Below are 19,921 nucleotides of genomic sequence, written 5' to 3' on the forward strand. Positions count from 1 at the left end.
ATTACACTTTTTCTTCATACGTTGGAGATTACTCAATGTAAAAACTTAATCAAACTAGTCATATGCATGCATTACTGCATAATGATGCTGTTTGGAAAGAATTTGGCCATGGGATCAAGGGTCATGGAAAAATTTTTAGAATGTCACAATTTTTCACATATTTTGGAAATAGCTCTAAGTATTGTCATAAAAATGGATGTTACTAGTTAGTTATTATTTGACGAATTGTTGGCCATAGGGTCAAAGGACAAGAGTCAAAGGTCAAGTAAAAATGTTCAAATTCCATCCAAACTTCCAAATACCTGCTCTCTTAACCCTAAAAGGGCCTCGACGTTTCGCGCTATAATTCTGTAACGCGAGAAGGCCTCGTCGCGAGGCTTCTTGACTTTGTTTGTTCAAGTCTCGCGCAACTTTTGAGACCAAATTTGCGACGTCCGCGCATACTTTTGCGAAGCCACGCCCATTTTTGTAACGGAATGTCGCCCCAAAACGGGCACAATTTTGTGATTTTGTGTACATTTTCTATGGAAAACAGTGCTCTGTCATGAAAGTCATAAAAACCTGATTATTTTTACAATTTATCACTTTCATTGATTAATTTTGTGCTAATTATGGCGACGTCCGTGCATACTTTTGCGAAGCCACGCCCATTTTTGAAACGGAATGTCGCCCCAAAACGGGCACAATTTTGTGATTTTGTGTACATTTCCTATGGAAAACAGTGCTCTGTCATGAAAGTCATAAAAACCTGATTATTTTCACAATTAATCACTTTCATTGATTAGTTTTGTGCTAATTATGGTAGAAAAGTGGTCAGTGACAATTTCCAATGAAAAAACAAAGAAAAAAACAAAAGTTGAAAAACAAAGAAATACATAAGAAATTCTGAAAACAATAAAATACATAAGAATTGAAGTGAATTTTGGAAGTTTTTGTGATGTACAATTGTTGAATATGCTAAAGCAGATTTACAGATCAAAAATTAGACTCTCAATGCTTTTAATTAGGCTAAAATATGATCTTGAGCTTAATTTGCATAATTAATTAATTAAAATTAGAAATTGATTGTTTCAAAAAATCTTATGACACAATCTTGTAGATTATGACGCGGGTCTCACGCATGCAAAATTTCATCGCGAACGCACCACCGATGGCCGAGATCTCGGGGGGGGGGGGGGGCAGAATCCATCCCCCAGGTGAAAAGTAGACCAAAGGGACATCAGACGAAATTGATAGTAGACCAAATAAATTAAGACGTAGTGGTGTTAGACGAACTGAGAAGTAGACCATCTGATATTGGACCAAGTGGCAGTAAACCTGGTAGAATATAGAAATGGAAACAATGCTGCCTGGAGGGCCCCCATCCCCCCCCCCCCCCCCTCCACATATGCTTTTTTTTTCTTTTCTGAGGTCATTCTTCATATGTGAGAATACATGGATTGTAAACTTGCAAAACTCAGGTGAGCACTAGACCACTGTTAAAGGTTCATGCCAATCTCTACAATACCACCTACTCTTTGATATATATTTGAGAATACCATCTTTTTGTCAACTGAAAATTCATAAGTTTGTTTTCAAAACCTTCCCATGGTAATGCCCATTCTCAAATGTTTTTGCACTGCTGTGAATCAAATTTCAGCAAAATCTACAGGCTCTCGTCAGAGACCTCCTCGAGTGTCAATGGAAGCTGCAAGAATTATTGCCAACAACACTGTCTTCATGTACTCTGAACTGCTCCCTAAGAATGGTTTCTATCCTGAGACAAACAACAAGATCATCTTTACGCTGTCTGAGGACCAGTGAGTAGAAACAGATGAGAATACAGTACAGGATTAATGGCTTAAAGGAAACCAAAACCGAATATAGATGTGGATTGAATGAAAACAGCAAAAGTAGTAGAACGCATGATTGAAATTTGGAGGAAAATCAGACAATCGATTCAGAAGGTCAAAATTTTAAAGTTCAGTGTTGTCATCACTGAATAAGAACAGGGATGCCAGTTTTCCGGCAATAGCCGGAATTCCGGCGTTTTCATATTTTGGTGTCCAATTTCCGGCTTCGTGATATTATTTCTGTCTGTGTGGGAAAGCCGGAAAACACGAGAAAGAAACAAAGGAAGAAAGAAAGAAAAACGAAAAAATATGATCATCTAAACTTACGGGACATTCACTTACACGATTTCCGTAGTATGTTTCGCATATACTTGGGCATGAGAATATCACAAAACGACTGTCATGCAAAACTAGCGCGATGTTGCTGCTGCTAGCTGGGACATGCAACACGTTCGATGATATACAAATGATGCACAGGATAGAGTGCGTTAGTGTAGGCGTATAGTGCACTCAAGGATATTTACAATTGTGAAACATGCACTACATTGTAAATACCCGAGAGTGAGCTACGCCTCCACTAACGCCACGAAATAATCCTGTGCATCATTTGTTTTATAAAATGGGTCGAAAATTCGAAACTAACAGCATTTTTCAGCGTTTTTCACGTACCTTTGTGGGTCAAGATGTCCAAAGATGTTCGTCCCAAACATTTACGCACGTCGCACTCGGAAATCCCGCACATACAGTATAAGTATGATGGGGGTTGGGTTTCCGGACACTTAAGTTCCCGCATGAAAACTTACTTATTTTACATAGAATATGCACCCTTTACCTTAGACTTGATATAGACTCCTCATATAGGCCTACTAGACAACATACTCTGAAAACGGCGTGAGAATTAACCTGCTAAATCGTTGGATTTGCCCTTCAAAGTGACTCCATGTACTCGTCCGGTCCCACAACGCTTGGTCTACTGTACTGTACAAAGTGTACGTATATAAGAGTATACATACGCTACACATGTTATGCACAAGGGAAGAAAGGCTGGCCGGCCGGCAGCCCGAACTAGAAGTTGTTTACAGGATTGACAGCGCGTATGCATGCAATTCAAAGGAGCCGCTGCGCGCACAGACGATTGGCAATAGGATTTAACACGCAGTGCAATGGGACTAGAATAAAGGAAGCACATGTGACTCATTTCAGCGCTTCCTATTGGCTACATTCTTGAACCCATTTTATAATCGAACAGTGTGTGGTGTTTCTATGCGATGTACTAGTACTATGTGCGGTCGCGGTGCATGAATCATACTGCGCTCTCGCTATAGCTATAGCTACAGCGCTGAGACGGTGTGGTGGGTCGATTGAGTCAGCTGAACGAAGCAAAACTACGGATTTTACGGCACTAGGACTTCTTTATTTTTGCTACAAATTCCTTTTTTTTTTTCTAGAATACGACCACATTATTGTCTGGAAAGCGTTATACCAGCACGTGCGATCGCGATCGAACAACGTGTGGTGTTTCTAGGCGATGTACTATATGTGCGGTGCATGGATCATGCTGCGCTCTCGCTATAGCTACAGCGCTGAGAGAGTATGGTGAGTCGATCGAGTCAGCTGAACGAAGCAAAACTACGGAGTTTACGGCACTAGGACTTCTTTATTTTTGCTACAAATTCATTTCTCTGGATTAGATTTGAGGGAAGAAGAGCCCTCAGAAATGCTCAGATTGCACCAGAGAGCATCTAAGAACCCCAGAGCTTCCAGGGCCCTTGAGCGGGCCCTGGACCCCGGCCGAAGGGACTTCGCGCTCGTGATGTGCGCTTTGCGCACATCAATTTCGTTCACAAAAAAAATTTCCGGCCCAAGAGCAATTTGCCACTGGCATCCCTGATAAGAAGACTAGTACAGCTCATGCCATCATTATGGAAAACAATATACAGAAACTATAAAGAAAATTCTACGTAATTCTACTAATTTTTCTAACATAATAAAAGGCCCCTTGACTTACCTCTTTCAGAAAGCAGGGGGAATAATATTGCCCTTAGCATATGTCAGCAGCAAGTCCAAGGAGTGTGCTCTTCTCACGAAAATGAAATTTTGTTGAACGCGTATTTTTGTAATGTCCATAATGACATCATGAACTGTAGTAGTCTTGTTATCAAGCAATGATTTGATTTTGATTTTGATTTTATTTCGGAATTTCTTTTTCATATATAAATGAAATAGAAAGTCAATCAAACAAACAAATTGAGCACAGTATAATTTGAATCTGACAGTTGAAACAAATTATTAAAAATCCAACATTTTTTTTTTCTGACACAATGCAAAATATGAAAATAAGCAAAGTACAGTTACAGGATTAAGGTTATTTGTTCCTTTTCTGTATAGTGTAACTTTGTTATTTTGCATATTACATTATCACAAATATTTTTCCTGGTACTGAGAAATATGAGAAACAAATAGAAATAACACTCCGAAGTCTGCGTGGCTCATTGCTGTCATTTCCATGTTGAAATTCCCCTTTGAAGAAATAACTTACAGGCAGACTGTGCACCTGTCTCTGCCCTTGGATGTTTTTGGGCCCTTTTCTTCAAGGAAAACTGAACTGTTATAAAGTTCCATTTGTCAAACGTCAGTGCTTGTGAATTTCTATCACGTGATAAAATAACTCAGTATCATTCATTATGAATTCAGTACGGCAGTCTGGAATTTGGAAGCACTTTATCGTGTACTCTGCTTAATTGATACTGAACAAACAGTTCTGATGTATGTTTTGTAGACCTGATAAACATGTAGGCATTTCACTTAAATGTGAAGAAAATTTTTCCAAACGTGATCTATTTCATTTCATTTCATTTCATTTCATTTCAATTTATTTTCATATTTCTCACATATATCACAATAAAGTATATAAATAAGAAAATTATACAAAACATAATTCAGATGAGACTTCATCAGAATGTACAGAAGTTTGATTTGGTATAAACATGAGGTCTGTATGCATGCGAATTACACTGTGGTCATAATGCGAAAAGAAATATGATGGGGCCTGCGTAAAAGCATTAGCTTGTACAGCCGCAGGTCCCGTGAGTAATCAGATTAGGGGAAGTTTAAAGTACGGATGTTTTTTAAGACCAACTATATCTGGGGAAACCGATTAAAACAAACAAAACAAAAAATCCAATTAAATATATATCACTAAATAAAAATACAGAAAAACAGAAAGCTGAAAGGTCACATGTTGCAGCAGTGAGCAACAACTGCAGAGATTCAAGGGGTGTGTTGCAGAGTATAGAAAATGGCGTAACTGTATGTCATAAATACATAAGTAGAAGGTGGGATAATGAGATTTGTCGTGAATGTAAACAATACCGAAAGCTCAGGAGTAACATTCCAGCATGGGTCCTAAAACCAAGCATTCCGTGTGACCATAGTAACCGACAGCTGTCACGCGCGAGAGTTTCGATAACCGAGTGGAACAATAGGTGCATGAACTGCGCAATAGGCAGACTGTTCAAAAATAGTGTTCATGGTTAGGATCCCGCCAGACTAAGGTGGGATAGACAAGGGGTAACATGTAAAGAGTAACAAGAACTATACACTATGCATGCCGTACAATGTAGCTGCTAAGAAGATATTGCTTCAGTTTTCGTTTGAATGAGGTTACAGTGGTACAACTTACAAGTTCCATAGGGAGTTCGTTCCAATATTTGGGCCCAGCGAACATAATGGTTTTTTTCGCGAAAATTGTTCGGGTACGTGGAAGGTGATATGCGTAACGTTGACGAGTTGGATAATCATGAACTGTATAATTTCTTGTAAACATTTGGGAAAATACGTCTGGTAATTGGCCAGTTGAAAATTGAAACATAAACAGGCCGACGTTGTAATAAAATAACTCGGGAATTTTCAAAATTTTATTACTTACAAAAAGTTCGTTCGTGTGAGATAAATATCCAGTGTGGTTAACAATTCTAACAGCTCGTTTTTGTACAAGAAATAACGAATCGATAAGGTTTTTAGAAGCATTTCCCCACGCCAGAATCCCATAGTTGAGATAGGGAGATATCAAAGTTGAATATATGCTCTGTAGAATATTACTTGGAAAATAATAGCTAAGTTTGTTAAGAACCCCGGTATTTCTAGCAATAATTCTGCTTACATAATTAACATGGGTTCTCCAAGACAAATCACTATCGATATGAAGACCCAAAAATTTTGTATTGTTGACCTGTGACAGATCAATGTTGTTTATCTTGACAGAGAGAGGTAACACAGGTAGCGAATTACTGAATAACATATACTGAGTTTTATCAATGTTTAAGGATAATTTGTTCGCAAAAATCCAAGATTGGACAGAAACAAGTTCTTTATTTATTATGTTTATAAGCGCATCAGGATTTTGATGAGAGAAGAACAAATTTGTATCATCTGCAAAGCAAACGAAGGAGAGAATCTTAGAGGAGTTCTGGATATCATTAATATATAAAATAAAAAGAAGTGGGCCTAACAAGGAACCCTGTGGAACACCACAAGAAATCAGTTTTGGTTGGGAATCGTGACCGTGAATACTTACAAATTGTTTTCTATTCGTTAAATAATCAGTGAACCATTCTAGCGCCCTTCCCCGAATTCCGTAATGATTTAACTTATAAAGTAAAATGTCATGGTCTATTGTATCAAATGCCTTGGAGAAGTCAAGGAAAACACCGACAGTGTGAGAAACATCATCTATAGCATGAGCTATCTTATCAATAAACTTGAGTAATGCGTGAGTTGTACTATGTTTTTTCCGAAATCCAAATTGAGATTCAGTAAATATTTTTGCCTGAAGAAAAAAATTAAGGGTGCGTTTATACACAAGTCTTTCGAGTATCTTTGAAAAAGAAGTTAAAAGAGAAATGGGGCGATAATTATTGACACGGTCTTTTCGCCCTTTTTTAAAAATGGGAACAACTCTGGCTACTTTCATTTTTTGAGGAACTTTACCAGTAGACAAAGATTGATTGAAAATATAAGTAAGAGGCGAGATTATTTCATGAATCACATTTTTTACCAAGAAGTTTGTGATTCCATCATATCCCGAACTTTTTTTATTATTTAACTTATCTACAATCTTTATTATTTCATCTTCGACAATTGGGACAAAAAATAAAGATTCCATATTCCTACTACCCAGGAAAGAGTGAAATTCTCGCTGTGCTTCAGGAATTCTATCAGCCAGATTTGGCCCAATGTTTACAAAAAAATCATTAAAAACTTCAGCTATATCTATGGGGTCATCAATACGAACATCATCCTCTTGAATATAACTAGGCACGTTATTATCAGTATTACGTTTCAACGCTCGGTTTATCACCCTCCACGTACCCTTCACATCAAATTTACATTTGTCGAATTGATTCATAAAATACATCCGTTTGGCTGACCGTAATGCAGAAGTGAGGATATTACGATACTGAGTATATCTGGACTTGTTTGTAACTGTGGGTACTTTGCGATATTTATGATAAAGTTTATTTTTCTTATTGATTGATTTTAAAAGTGATTTTGTAACCCATGGCTGCCGGGGTACTTTTTTATGATTTGAGTTAGAGAATTTACGACAAGGGATAGCAATATTAAGCTGAGTTATCAAAATATCTATAAAAATATCAAAAGATAGATTTACGTCATTTTGATTATATACAATCGACCAATCAACGAGTTTCAACCTTTCTCTAAAACTATTCAGGTTCGAGTCTGACATAACACGAAAACCGGATTTTTTTTGCACACTGTCAGCAAGAGGGTGGATACTACCAATAAGTGCATACACAGGAAAATGATCAGAGATATCCGTAACAACAATACCAGATGAAATATCAGAAAATGACTTGTTAACAAATATATTATCTATTAAAGTAGAAGAGAGGTCGGTGATTCTTGTAGGTCTTCTTATGAGAGGAATAAAAGACTTAGACAACAGTTGATTAAGAAACTCTTGGCAATTATGATTATCATAATTTAAAAGATTTAAATTAAAATCACCCATAAGAAAACATAATTTATTCTTGAAATAGTTATTCGACAAAATACCGTGGATTAATTCACCGAATTCAGTAAAATTAGAGTTTGGTGGCCTATAAATTTCTCCAACAATTACATTTCCTTTATTTGGTACTTTTATCTCAATGAAAATACTTTCAAGAAATTCTGTCATAAAACTGAACTCTTCTAATAACCGATGGTTTAAATTTTCTGTTACATAAAAACCAACTCCACCTCCTTTCTTGCACGGTCTATTATTTGTAATCAGTTTGAATCTATCAATATGAAACAATGAAGAAGGAGACACCTCCTGTAACCATGTTTCACTGAGGCCGATGACACCAAATGTGAATCGTAATTCATCAATGAATAAGCGAAGTTGATCAAAATGTTGGTTTAAACTCCTAATATTAAAATGAGAAAAAAAGATTTGATTTGGGTCCGAATTGGATAATGTAATGACATCTTTTTCTAAGCAGTAACTTGTAGAAAACATGTGAGGTGGAATATCATTAGGATCAAAATCAAGTTTTAATTCATCGGTTTCTGTGGTTGAAAAAAATTTTAAGTCAGAATTATCACCGTTCTCATTATTTGTAATGGTTACAGAACTTTCACCTTCCAATGACCGAACATCTACAAAAGCATTACTCATATTCATTGTGATAAAACTCAAAGCAATTCATCCTATTTTCGTTGGGAAATGTAACAGAATGTACAGCAATGTTGGGCAAGCCATATTGCCGTTGACCTGGACACAAAATGGTAGAAGACACGTAAACATGTTTGTCTTTGAGACATACATGCACCTGGACAGTTGATGCCGACATTGGAAAAACATGTTTATGCAAGAAGGAGGAAAAATACACCAGCGTGAATGCATGGAATTCGGAAATGCGAATAACAAGTGAACAATTAAGAAGTACTGGGGCACTGCAAATGCGAATGGAATGTGACACTAGGTGGGATAATGTATGAAACAATTTTCCATAGGTAAATATGAGAACATAGGGATGCATAGGTTCAACCTGTGCGGGTGACACTTCGGTACGTTCAATTAAAAATTGTAAACATGTGACCTTCCTTAAGGGCAAATGTGCACATTTGGCGTTGCCAATGAATACAAGGATGAAACATTTAAACATCAATGCAGAGACAAACGGAAAAATAAGCATGTACATCACTAGCTCTACCTTAGAGCACTTCACTAATGATAGTAGAGTGACAAAAAATATCAAACTACACATTTCTTTCGAAGATATCGACAGCCAACCCACCCTCCTCTCTTAATCCATTATATAAAATAAATTTTTAAAATCTAATTATCCAGGTTTATGGTAAGATTCATTATGTAGTACATAGCGGTATCAAAAGAAATATCACAACCCCCTCCAAAAGAGGGACTCATGTGAATATTAACATAGTTTCCAGCAGAGAGTCTTTGAAATTGATGTAAATTCTGAAGGAACTGCAATATGTTAGAGTGCTTATAGCACTGTTTTAAATGTGAAGTGCACAGTGTGCGACTTCAAGTAGGTGCATATGCATGCCATGTACAAGACCTTGCACCAGCACCACACACATACACCCCAACCAAACACTTTCAACCCAACATACACCAAGTGATGCACTGCTGTGAACCTTTTATTTTCATGAGATTGTATTTTCACGCTGAGCAGCTAAAACATGCATGTATGTATGCATGTTTTTAATTGTGTGCTTGTATGTTCTCATCCAATTCACAGAAAAGGAAAAATTTGATTTGAAATTTTAGCGCACTATGAAGACTGATCTACATTTTGCGCTGCCCAATTGCCCTGGTACTTAAACATGAATTTAACTAACAAGTGACATTTGGGGAGGGAAGAGACATGTTTGCGAAAAATCTTGTGCAATTTTGCTGATAACATTGGCTACGAAGTGATAGTACTACACATGTAGGACACATACATGTGCGCCACACACTCGCACACACACATGTACAAACTCCAGAAGTAGTATTTATCAGCTCGTGAAATGCACAATTGGATCTGTTCAAAATGTGCATAAAAAATTGTGAAGATACTTTAGAATTCTGCTGTCCAGAAGGACCGTGAAATTTGCAAAAATTAGTATACCGCATGGCGCAAATATTTCTACATTAACAGTAATCACTACATGGGGGAGAAACATTTCATGCGATGATTCCACTTCGTGCAAAGATTTTGCCACGCCATTTCATGACTTTTTTCTTTGCAGTCTTCTGTATATTATGAGACCAAATTTGCAACATCCGGGCACACCATTCTGAAGTTATGAAAGAATAAGCAATCCTTCACTTTTGGGGCTGACATGTATGTCAACCCCAAAACAGCTCAAAATTGTGATATTGTGTGCTAATACATTGGTGTACAATGCAAATTGTGTTTTCTTGTTAAATTGATATGAATTAAATTGTTTCAACTGTCAATCATTGAAATTGATTAATTCTGATGTAGATAGCTTCAAAAAGTGATTGCAACAAATTTTGGCTAAAAACAATAAAATACAAAATGTCAAGAAACAATAAAATAAATAGCTTAAAATTGTTGCAAGAAAATTTTTCAATGTGTCTTGAGGAATTCTTACACAAAGAATAAGCTATCCTTCAGCCTTTTTAGTGGGGTTACAGGTGAAAATATGATTCCAAACGTAAATTTGCAGAATTGATTAACCAAGTATAGAAAATCAATAGTGTTCTAATGTTTAACTCTATAATCTTGTAGTCGACATCCGGCTCCTTGTTCAGGCAAAATTTTGCAGCTATTGTGCCATCGGCAGCTGAGATCTGAAGTGAGGGGGGTCAAATTGACAGCTACAGATGTAGAGTGATATACCATGCTCTGTGTGTGATACGGATAGTCTGATAGTTGGACAGCTCAACTGCAGATTTTATCCTGGATTATAGACAGTCCAGAATGGCAGTCAGGCACTCTTTGTTTTTCTTTTTCTGTTTTCAACTATGCAGCCTGATTGCCAGGGGACTACAGCAGTTTGGCAAGTTTGACAACAAGATAAAGCTTGTCCAGTCACTTATGATGCCATGTAAGACTGATGTCCAGATCAGAACTCACATCAAGAATGCTCTTGGTCAGCGCAGGACAAACAGCACATCAGGGAAGCAGAACCCCATCCTGGTATTGATCCCTTGGCAAAATACATTTAGTGTTCAGCTCACTTCTCGTATGAAAGAAATTAAATAACTAGACATTGTAGGACAAAAATGTTGTGGAATACATATATGAACAGCAAACCTTCCACTTTCTTTATGGTGTAGTTGCTGATTTGTGTTAGCTTTTTTGTATTGCTGACAACGAAACAAAAGGAAGAGCTTTTTGGGTAAATTTGATGGTACTCAATGATAAAAATGATTCTTTGTGGCTAATTTTATATCCAATCCTCTGTATAATTGTTGTGGGGAAGAAGCTCCACGATGCCACAAGGGGTAAATGCAGTTGCTGCTTGTCCAGGCATTATGAACATGGTCAACACACACTTGAATGTTAGTATTGAAGGACATGACATGTCAATATTAGGTGGGAGGAATCACCATGGTATCAAAGGTGGGGAAAAGTGTCTCTTCAATGTTAGATTAACAGACTATGTTTGTACATATTATCATTTTTTTTTAATGTGGGCTTTGAGTTATGCAGATGGAATGGCTGTGTTAATCAAGTTCAAACTATGGTCATGGTCAATGTGCCAATTCTATTTGTATTTTAAGGGGATGGTACAGTATTTGTGGAGATGAGAATTGGGCTTTTTACTTTTTGCGAGATACCAAGAAAACACTTATGAAATAGTACAGAGCATACCCTTTTAAGAGGAATTCAAAGTTTATTTTATGAAAATCAGGTTTGGAATGACTGAGACATCCAAAAACAAAGGAAAACAAAGCGATCGTAATAAAGTGTGGGTCCCACCCTTTATCAGAATCGCTCTTTTTTGAATATCTCAGGCATTTCAAAACCAATTTCATCAAATAAACTTTGAATTCCTCATAGAATTACATGCTCTTTTCTCATTATCTTACCAAAAAAAGTTAGAAACCTGAAAATACTGTAGGTCTCAACCAGAACTATATGTTCCCTTAAATGCACTGATTTCACTATATCTACAATCCTCTGTGAATGTTGTAACTTCTAATCATGTGAACTAGATGAATCAAGTGACCTGCCTGCACAGGTCTTTAATGTTGACCTTTTCTCCACCAATATCCCTTTGTCATTCACTCTGCCACTGCTGGCAGTTTACTATATTGTGAATTCACTATGTGTCGTGAGAATCAGCATTCATGCCGCTGACCATTACAGTGTATTGATGTCTTTTCCCCACTAACTAGGCATTTGAAGTGACAAGGACATTGCCATCGTTTCCCCCAATGTGCAAGGTGGTCCTACCCCAGAATGCTGTCCCTCCGGTCCAGCTTCCAGCGGAGAAGCTTCCTAGGTGGTTGCAAACCATCCAGGTGAGTGCATGGTGTAAAAATCTTGAATAAGTTGAGCTGTAGAGTAATGGATAAATCGCACATCATACCTGTTACTAATTTTGTGACTAAATGTACAGCGGAGAAGCTTCCTAGGTGGTTGCAAACCATCCAGGTGAGTGCATGGTGTAAAAATCTTGAATAAATTGAGCTGTAGAGTAATGGATAAATCGAACATCATACCTGTTACTAATTTTGTGACTAAATGTAAATACATTGAAAATTTGTTGGCAGAAAATCTGCTGTAATGATGAACTACTGGAGTTTCATCAGTCAAGTTTATGTTTCTGTGAGCCTTGTATGTTAGGCCAAAAAAAGGATCTTTCTAGAACAAGCTACCTACGAATTCACAAACACTTTAGATTGTAATTACTAGCTATTAAGAAGTGGTCTCTTGTTTTTTTTTGCCTTCACCACGAAGTGTCACCGGAGACATTTTGTTTTCGGGTTGTCGGCCCATCCGTCCTTTCATCCCTCCGTCAGTCTGTCCGTCTGTCCATCCTTCTATCCATAATCAATTTTGTGGACAGCGTAACTAAAAAACATTTGAGGTATACTAATGAAACTTGGCATGTATATTTATGAGTGGGCAAAGTTGTGCATATCAACTTTTGGGTGCACATGTTCAAGGTCAAAGGGTCAAGGTCAAATGCTCAAAATGTCATTATTTCCCCCATATCTATGGAATGCCTGAAGGTATTTTCATGAAACGTGTATACCTATACTACCAAATAAACATTCTCTCTCTCTCCAGTATTGGGTCATGAGGTCAAAGTTTAAAGGTCAAGTGAAAATGCAAAACTTTCACTTTTTATACCCCCGCATACACAAAGTGTATAAGGGGGTATATAGGAATCAGCGTGTGGTTGGTCGGGCAGTCAGTTGGGCAGTCCGTTGCAAATCTTGCATCACGACTCCTTCTACAGATTTGAAGCAATTTTGATTAAATTTGGGTTACATGATGACATTGAGGTGTAGATGTTCAAGACATGTTTGTTTTATTTGTCGGAGAAAGCATTGCCATGGTAATCACAATTTTCCCAAAACTGTGTGGAGTGAACTTTTTCCACAGTATTTGAGCAATTTAATTCAAATTTGGTATGTATAATGATCTATAGGTGTAGTTATTCAAGACACACTGTGTGCTTGTATCTCACAAGGCACTGCCATCCGATGGTAACGGCATATGTGCTTGAAAATATTGTGGAGTGAACTTCTTCCACAATTTTGAAGCAATTGAACTCAAATTTGGTGTACATGATGATATTGAGGTGTAGGTGTGCAGGACATGTCATTTATGTTTTCGGAGAAAGCATTACCATGGTAACCACAATCACACATTGTCAAGACATTGTACTATAGACCTACTGAGAGAACCATGCATTAGATGGCGTAGGCATACCAGTCGCCATAGCCACATTTCTAGTTTCAAAATGGATATAACCTTGATCATAAACCATAAAAGTGGAAATTTTTGTAGTGTGGAATTTTCGTGCATGCCAGAAGACCAGAAACTAGTGCAGAAGAAAAAAAACAGAAGAACGAAACGTATGAATATTTGTGCTTGATACATGTTGCAAGTTGTAATATGTTGATTCTGTGGAATTAAAAACGCACAAAATTCTTCTTACTAGCCAGAGCGCAAAAAAAAATTATTTTATGTGAAAATAGCAACATTTACAGTACATTATTTGATGAATCCTGGATTTTGATTGTTTCAAATCGCAGGCCTAAATTCAACAATGGCCCATGCCACGGGGCCTTTATAACATCCAAACTGCCCTTATAGCATCCAAACAACCCTTATAGCACCAAATTGCCCTTTTTGTTACACACCAGGCTGTATGCTGGCATCTCTGTACATAACATGTTCACATACTGTAAACTTAAGATTATAGAAGCGCATGCATGCAGTGCATGCCGTAATGCTATGTTTTCTGGTAGCTGTGGCAGTCATGTTTTAGGCCACAATAGACAAAACAGAATGGACATGAGACAAGGCAAGGGGATGGGATGGATAGACATGTTAGGCTGTGATTGCCCAGGCTGTGATTGCCCAGAATGCTGTGTCATGTTTAAAGCCAAGGCATTGTTACGTCCGCCAAGGGGGGAGGTTATGTTTTCGTTACCGTTGGTTTGTTTGTTAGTTCGTTAGTTCGTTTGTCCGTGTGCAAAATAACTCAAAAAGTAGTTAACGGATTGGGATGAAACTTGCAGGAAAGGTTGAGAATGACACAAGTAAGAAACGATTAACTTTTAGTAGTGATCCGATAATTTTAATTTATGAGGATTTTTGATATTTTGGGCAGCTGAGGGTTTATGACGTAACAAAGGTTTCTATATTGGGAAATCAGGCAATTTTTCCGCATGTGTAGACCTATGGGTGGAAATCTCTAATCTCTATGGAAGAGCCCAAAAGATCAGCTTTTCCCCATTGGTAGAGAGGAGAAAAAATCTCTTTGGGAAGAGCAAGATCATCGGTGGAAAGTAACTGCTTGTCGGAGGTCTGCGCTCCGAGAGTGCTTTTCTAGTTCTTGTATGCCTTCAGAACCGTCAGTTATTGCTCCAAAATGTAAACATACAGTTTTTGTATGCATAAGAAATGAGTGAAGTACATGTAAGGCTGTAATAACACAGGTTTAGTTATTGCATTGTAACAAAAATGTGAAATGCAATCATATTATCCAAAACGCTTTGCTGGAAGTCTGAAATCTTGGAGCTTAAGCAGTCATGGTTGGTACATAATTTTTCATAATTGATGATACACTTGTAAATAATCAACAAATCGGGCCTGAGCAATATCCATTGATCTTCCACGCTGTAGTGAATTGCATGCAGATTGCGATTGCAAGGGCATGATCGATCATCACATAAGATTCTACCTCCCCACAATGCTGAGCAGGGAGGACCCTTCTGGAACAAAAGTTGTGTATTATGATTAAAATTATTCTACATTTTCAATCTCAAAATACTCAAAAACAACTCATTATCCTGGCAAATCGTTTTCTTGGTAGACCCTTTCGATGTATTGCAAGCAATAACCAAATGGTGGCAAATGAATTTCGAGCACCTCTGAGAACTTGCCAAGGCAGTCACAATGCAAATGAGAAACTTAGTAGGCTGTAATAAAATGGGTTGAATGCAACAAAATGTTACAACACATAATAAGCCGCAACAGAATCTGGAGGCAGTCCATAGTGGGATGTGATGGAAAATATTGTGTAGTCTAGCCTGACCAGACGCCATGAGAATGGCATCTGACAGCTACATGTTAACTGGAGCAAGGACTGGGACGAACAAGACTAGAATACTTGGGGGGGGGGGGGAAGGGAGAGAACCCCACCTACCCAGGGCGCTCTACATTTCAGGCAAACGTGGCTGCCAGGAACATGGTGTAAATGTAGCCAAAATACTTGGCTATGTGTATTTTATATTGCAAGTGGTGAGCCTTGTGCAATGTTATCTCAATAAATTTGGACCCAATTTTCATATTATCATCATCTAGAAATTTTTACCAAACTGGGCAGGTACAAGCATTATCAGTAAGATGATAAAATACAAATGGGTACCATGCCCCATATGGTGGCCCTGAAAGGCTGCCTAGCACCCCAAAATTAGAGAATCCTTCCAAAAAAAACAACTTGTTCTATTAAAACCAGATGTGCTCTGAAAAAATAAACAGTGCACATTAGCGGGTGTATTCTCAAGTTTCTTCATGTCAGATCCAAAATTAGCCCTCATGGGGTGGGGACCAAATGGAGGCCAGTTTTTAGCTTACCTGAACCCCAAATTAAGGACTCTTTAAAAATCTTCTTCTCTAGAACCAGAAGTGATAGAGCTAAGTTAAAACTATGACTTAGTACATTGATGACTGTAGTTTCAAGTTTGTTCATGGCGGAATCAGGGGTGCCCCCCTTGGGACCCATGGGAGAGGGGTCCAAATGGGGGCCTAATTTGTACATTCTCATTTTTTTTTTCTTGAAAACCCCATAATGACTTTTCACCAAACTTAGCAGGCAGTATCCCTGAGATGTAAGATCTCAATCTGTTCAAATGGGCACCATGCCCCACTTGGGGGCAAAAAAAAAAAAAAAAAAAAAAAAAAAATCTTATCTAGAACCAGAAGTGATAGAACTAAGTTAATACTATGAGTTAGTACATTGATGACTCTTGATCTAAGTTTGTTCAGGATGGAATAGGGAGTTCCCCTCCCCTTTGTCATGGGGGAGGGGGGGGGGGGGGGGACAAAGTGAAGTTAATACTCTTGAGTTACAATGTACACTGTAGTACATTCATGACTGTAGTTTTACTCTTCTTTTCTTTTCTTTTTTACCAAAGATTTTTACCAAACTTGGCAGGTAGCATTTGCAGGGGGCTAGGATCTCAATTTGTGTGAATGGGCACCATGCTTCCCTTGGGGGCCCACACTTACCAAATTGAGGATTATTCACAAATATTCTTCTCTAGAATCAGAAAGGTCAAACTTTCTAAGTACAGTGCACTTGGCAGGTATTTTTAGGTGATACGCTATCAGCGTATCACCTATTGTGATTGTCAAAATTTCTCTTTTTTTTTATTCTTCTTTCTTTCTGCCACATTTTGTGTCGTCAATATCTCAACAATGACATTACGGAATAACATAACATTTTCAGTCAACATGTCTCATAACAATATCTAGCCACAATAAGGTTTTCATGACAGTAACATATCTATGACGTCATCTAGGCGCCATTTTGTGATTTTCGGACCTTGTCACATGATCGATCATAACTTCATAACTAGATATCATTTCTGTATCATTTTCGGTGGACATAAAGTTCAGGTCAGGCTCTATCTTACGTTTTAACGCTAGTTACCAAGGTCATCATTACGCGCGCGTTTGCGCGCGTCAAAATTTTAAAAGGCTCAAAACGACTTCCCAATGGGAAATCTCGAAGTTTCAGACAATTCTAAGCGTTTCAAACATTTTCTCGCGTGCGCGTCCGTCCGCGCAATTTCGCGCGCAGAGGGCGTAACCAACATGAAAATGCAATTTTTTTGACTGATTTGGATTTCTGATACTTTGAGTAACAATATCCATTGATTTCCGATCGATTTTGACCTATAACAAAGGAATGCACTGGCGTCAAAGTTGAAATTCCGCGCGCGCGTCTTTCTGCAAATATAGTGAAAAAACATGTTTTTGTTTATGTCGCCATAGCTCTTTAAATCGTCCATTGACCCTATATTTCTATTGCATATTACAAAAGCATATGAATTGGAAATAACGTTTCAAGTACCAATATTGCCAGGAAAACTCATGACGTCATCATATCATCATCTGAAATCAAAAAAGTGAAATTAATTTTTTTGAGGTACTCTTTCTGACATTCATTTACTCGTATCTCTATTGTTTAAGCTTAATATCACCCCAAATTCAGATATGTTTTACTTTGAACATTTGCCTTTCAAGTCCATGTCATGGTTTTGAAATTTGATGACGTCATCATACTTTAAATTGTGATTAAAGGTAAAGACGCAAAATCGGACAAGTTTACGTGTTATGTCTATGGGAGGTGATTTTTTTAAAAACCATACATTGACTTGACAACGTTTAAGCACCTTTATCTCAGATGATTTTGCTTCATTTCCTCTGAAAATTAAGTATGTTGTAGCTGTGACAATAAGCTGCAGTAATCATGCATTTTATTCTTTGAAATCTCCTCATCAGGTTGACAATTTTGCAATTTAAAACTGAAAATGAGAATGGAATGCGGACGAAACGATTCCTGATTCATCTTTCACGTACATAAGTTTACGTTCCTCTAATTTTCTCGTCGAGACGTATGGCCGAGTGGTTAGAGGTGTCGTCACAGAAACGTGAGGTTGCACACGTACGGGTTCGAACCTCACAAGAGCACGAAAGAAAATAATAATTTTTTTTTTTACTTTTTTTCTTCAATGGAGTACTACACCTTCGTCCATGTAGAAGTCACGTTCGCATGTAAACACACCTATACGCACACACTCACACAGTATCCCTTTGTTTATCGTTGGAGACTGCATTGCTTCGACTGCTGCAAAATATTGCAGGCTGGGCTTTTCAAGCTGATCATGGTATATTGTAACAAAATGAAATTTGTTCATATCAATTCAGTAACACAATGTAGTCGTGGTTACTTTGTGCTGATTTTATACATGTAAGAAGCTATACATTGTAAAAAAAGGTATTTGAATTGTTCCTTTAAGTCAGTCTTCTGTATTGATGATTATTTGTCAATTAGTGGTTTTTGTGGAGTTTCAGATAATGATAAAAAGTATGTATGATAAGTGCAGCGATACTTTCTACTGTTAGTTCAAAGTTGTGTTACAGAGGTTTGATACATACATTTAGCATTGTGTTTGTGTGTCCACGTGTGTATACAGGTTGGCCATATGGCACATTCTAGACAATAAATCTTAATTAATTAGCAAACGCGATCAGCTATGGAACTGAATATGGTACTAATGTATGATGTTCATGATTCTCATTAAACTGTGACGAGTTTAAAGAGATAGCTTAACTGTGTGTAAAAATAAAGCAATAATAAGGAAATTTTAAGGGAATTTGATAACCATGCCTATAATAATTTCATACAGGTACTAATAGCTGCCTCATATTCGTGTGATTGATCGTCATGTCAATAGCAAACTGACAACGTACGATTAATATATTATACATTAAACAACTGTCTTTCAAATCCATATCGATGTTTTCTAGTTTGATGACGTTATCATACTTTAAATTGTGATAAAAGTAAAGACACAAAATCGGACAAGTTTACGTGTTATGTCTATGGGAGGTGATTTTTTTTTAAACCATGCATTGATTTGACAACGTTTAAGCACCTCTATCTTAGCTGATTTTGCTTCATTTCCTCTGAAACTTTAGTATGTCGTAGCTGAGACAATAAGCTGCAGTAATCATGCATTTTATTCTTTGAAATCTCCTCATCAGATTGACAATTTTGCAGTTTAAAACTGAAAATGAAAATGGAATGTGGACAAAACGATTCCTCATGTATCTTTCACATACATAAGTTTACGTTCCCCATATTTTCTCGTCGAGACGTATGGCCGAGTGGCTAAAGGCGACGTCTCAGAGACGTAAGGTTGCGGGTTCGAACCCCACAAGATCACGAAACAAAATACTTAGCTCTTTTACTTTTTTTTCTTCAATTTTGTATTACATATTCGTCCATGTAGAAATCACGTACGTATATAAACGCACCTATACACACACACAGACACACACACACACGCCATATCCCTCTTTTTGTGTGTTGGAGACCACATTGCTTCGACTGCAGCACAATTTTGCAGGTTGACTTTGTCAAACCGATCATAGTATGTAATGACGACGACTGAGGTGTTGTACTTTGAACAATTGTCTTTCAAGACGATGTCATTGTTTTGTAATTTGATGACGTCATTACACTGAAAATTGTGATTAAAGGCAAGGTATCAAAACCAGCCGATTATAGGTTTTATGTCTGCGGGACGTATTTTTCCCAAGTTGCCAGAAATGGCATAGCGA

At 37.5% G+C, this 19,921-nt stretch overlaps 1 protein-coding gene across 1 annotated transcript in view; it reads left to right on the plus strand.

Annotated features, from left to right (window-relative positions):
- Positions 1 to 19,921, plus strand: part of LOC139711856 (GON-4-like protein) — a 110,013-nt gene that overhangs the window by 57,506 nt on the left and 32,586 nt on the right. Inside the window, exons 13-15 of the mRNA XM_071623708.1 lie at positions 1,640 to 1,799; positions 10,849 to 11,017; positions 12,223 to 12,348. Of these exons, the coding sequence (XP_071479809.1) occupies positions 1,640 to 1,799; positions 10,849 to 11,017; positions 12,223 to 12,348 (455 nt within the window). The remainder of the gene's footprint in view (positions 1 to 1,639; positions 1,800 to 10,848; positions 11,018 to 12,222; positions 12,349 to 19,921) is intronic.

The sequence above is a fragment of the Diadema antillarum genome, unplaced genomic scaffold (assembly GCF_040938485.1).
Source record: "Diadema antillarum isolate AM-2024a unplaced genomic scaffold, OU_Dant_1.0 seq00001715_RagTag, whole genome shotgun sequence".
NCBI classification, from domain to species: Eukaryota; Metazoa; Echinodermata; class Echinoidea; order Diadematoida; family Diadematidae; genus Diadema; species Diadema antillarum.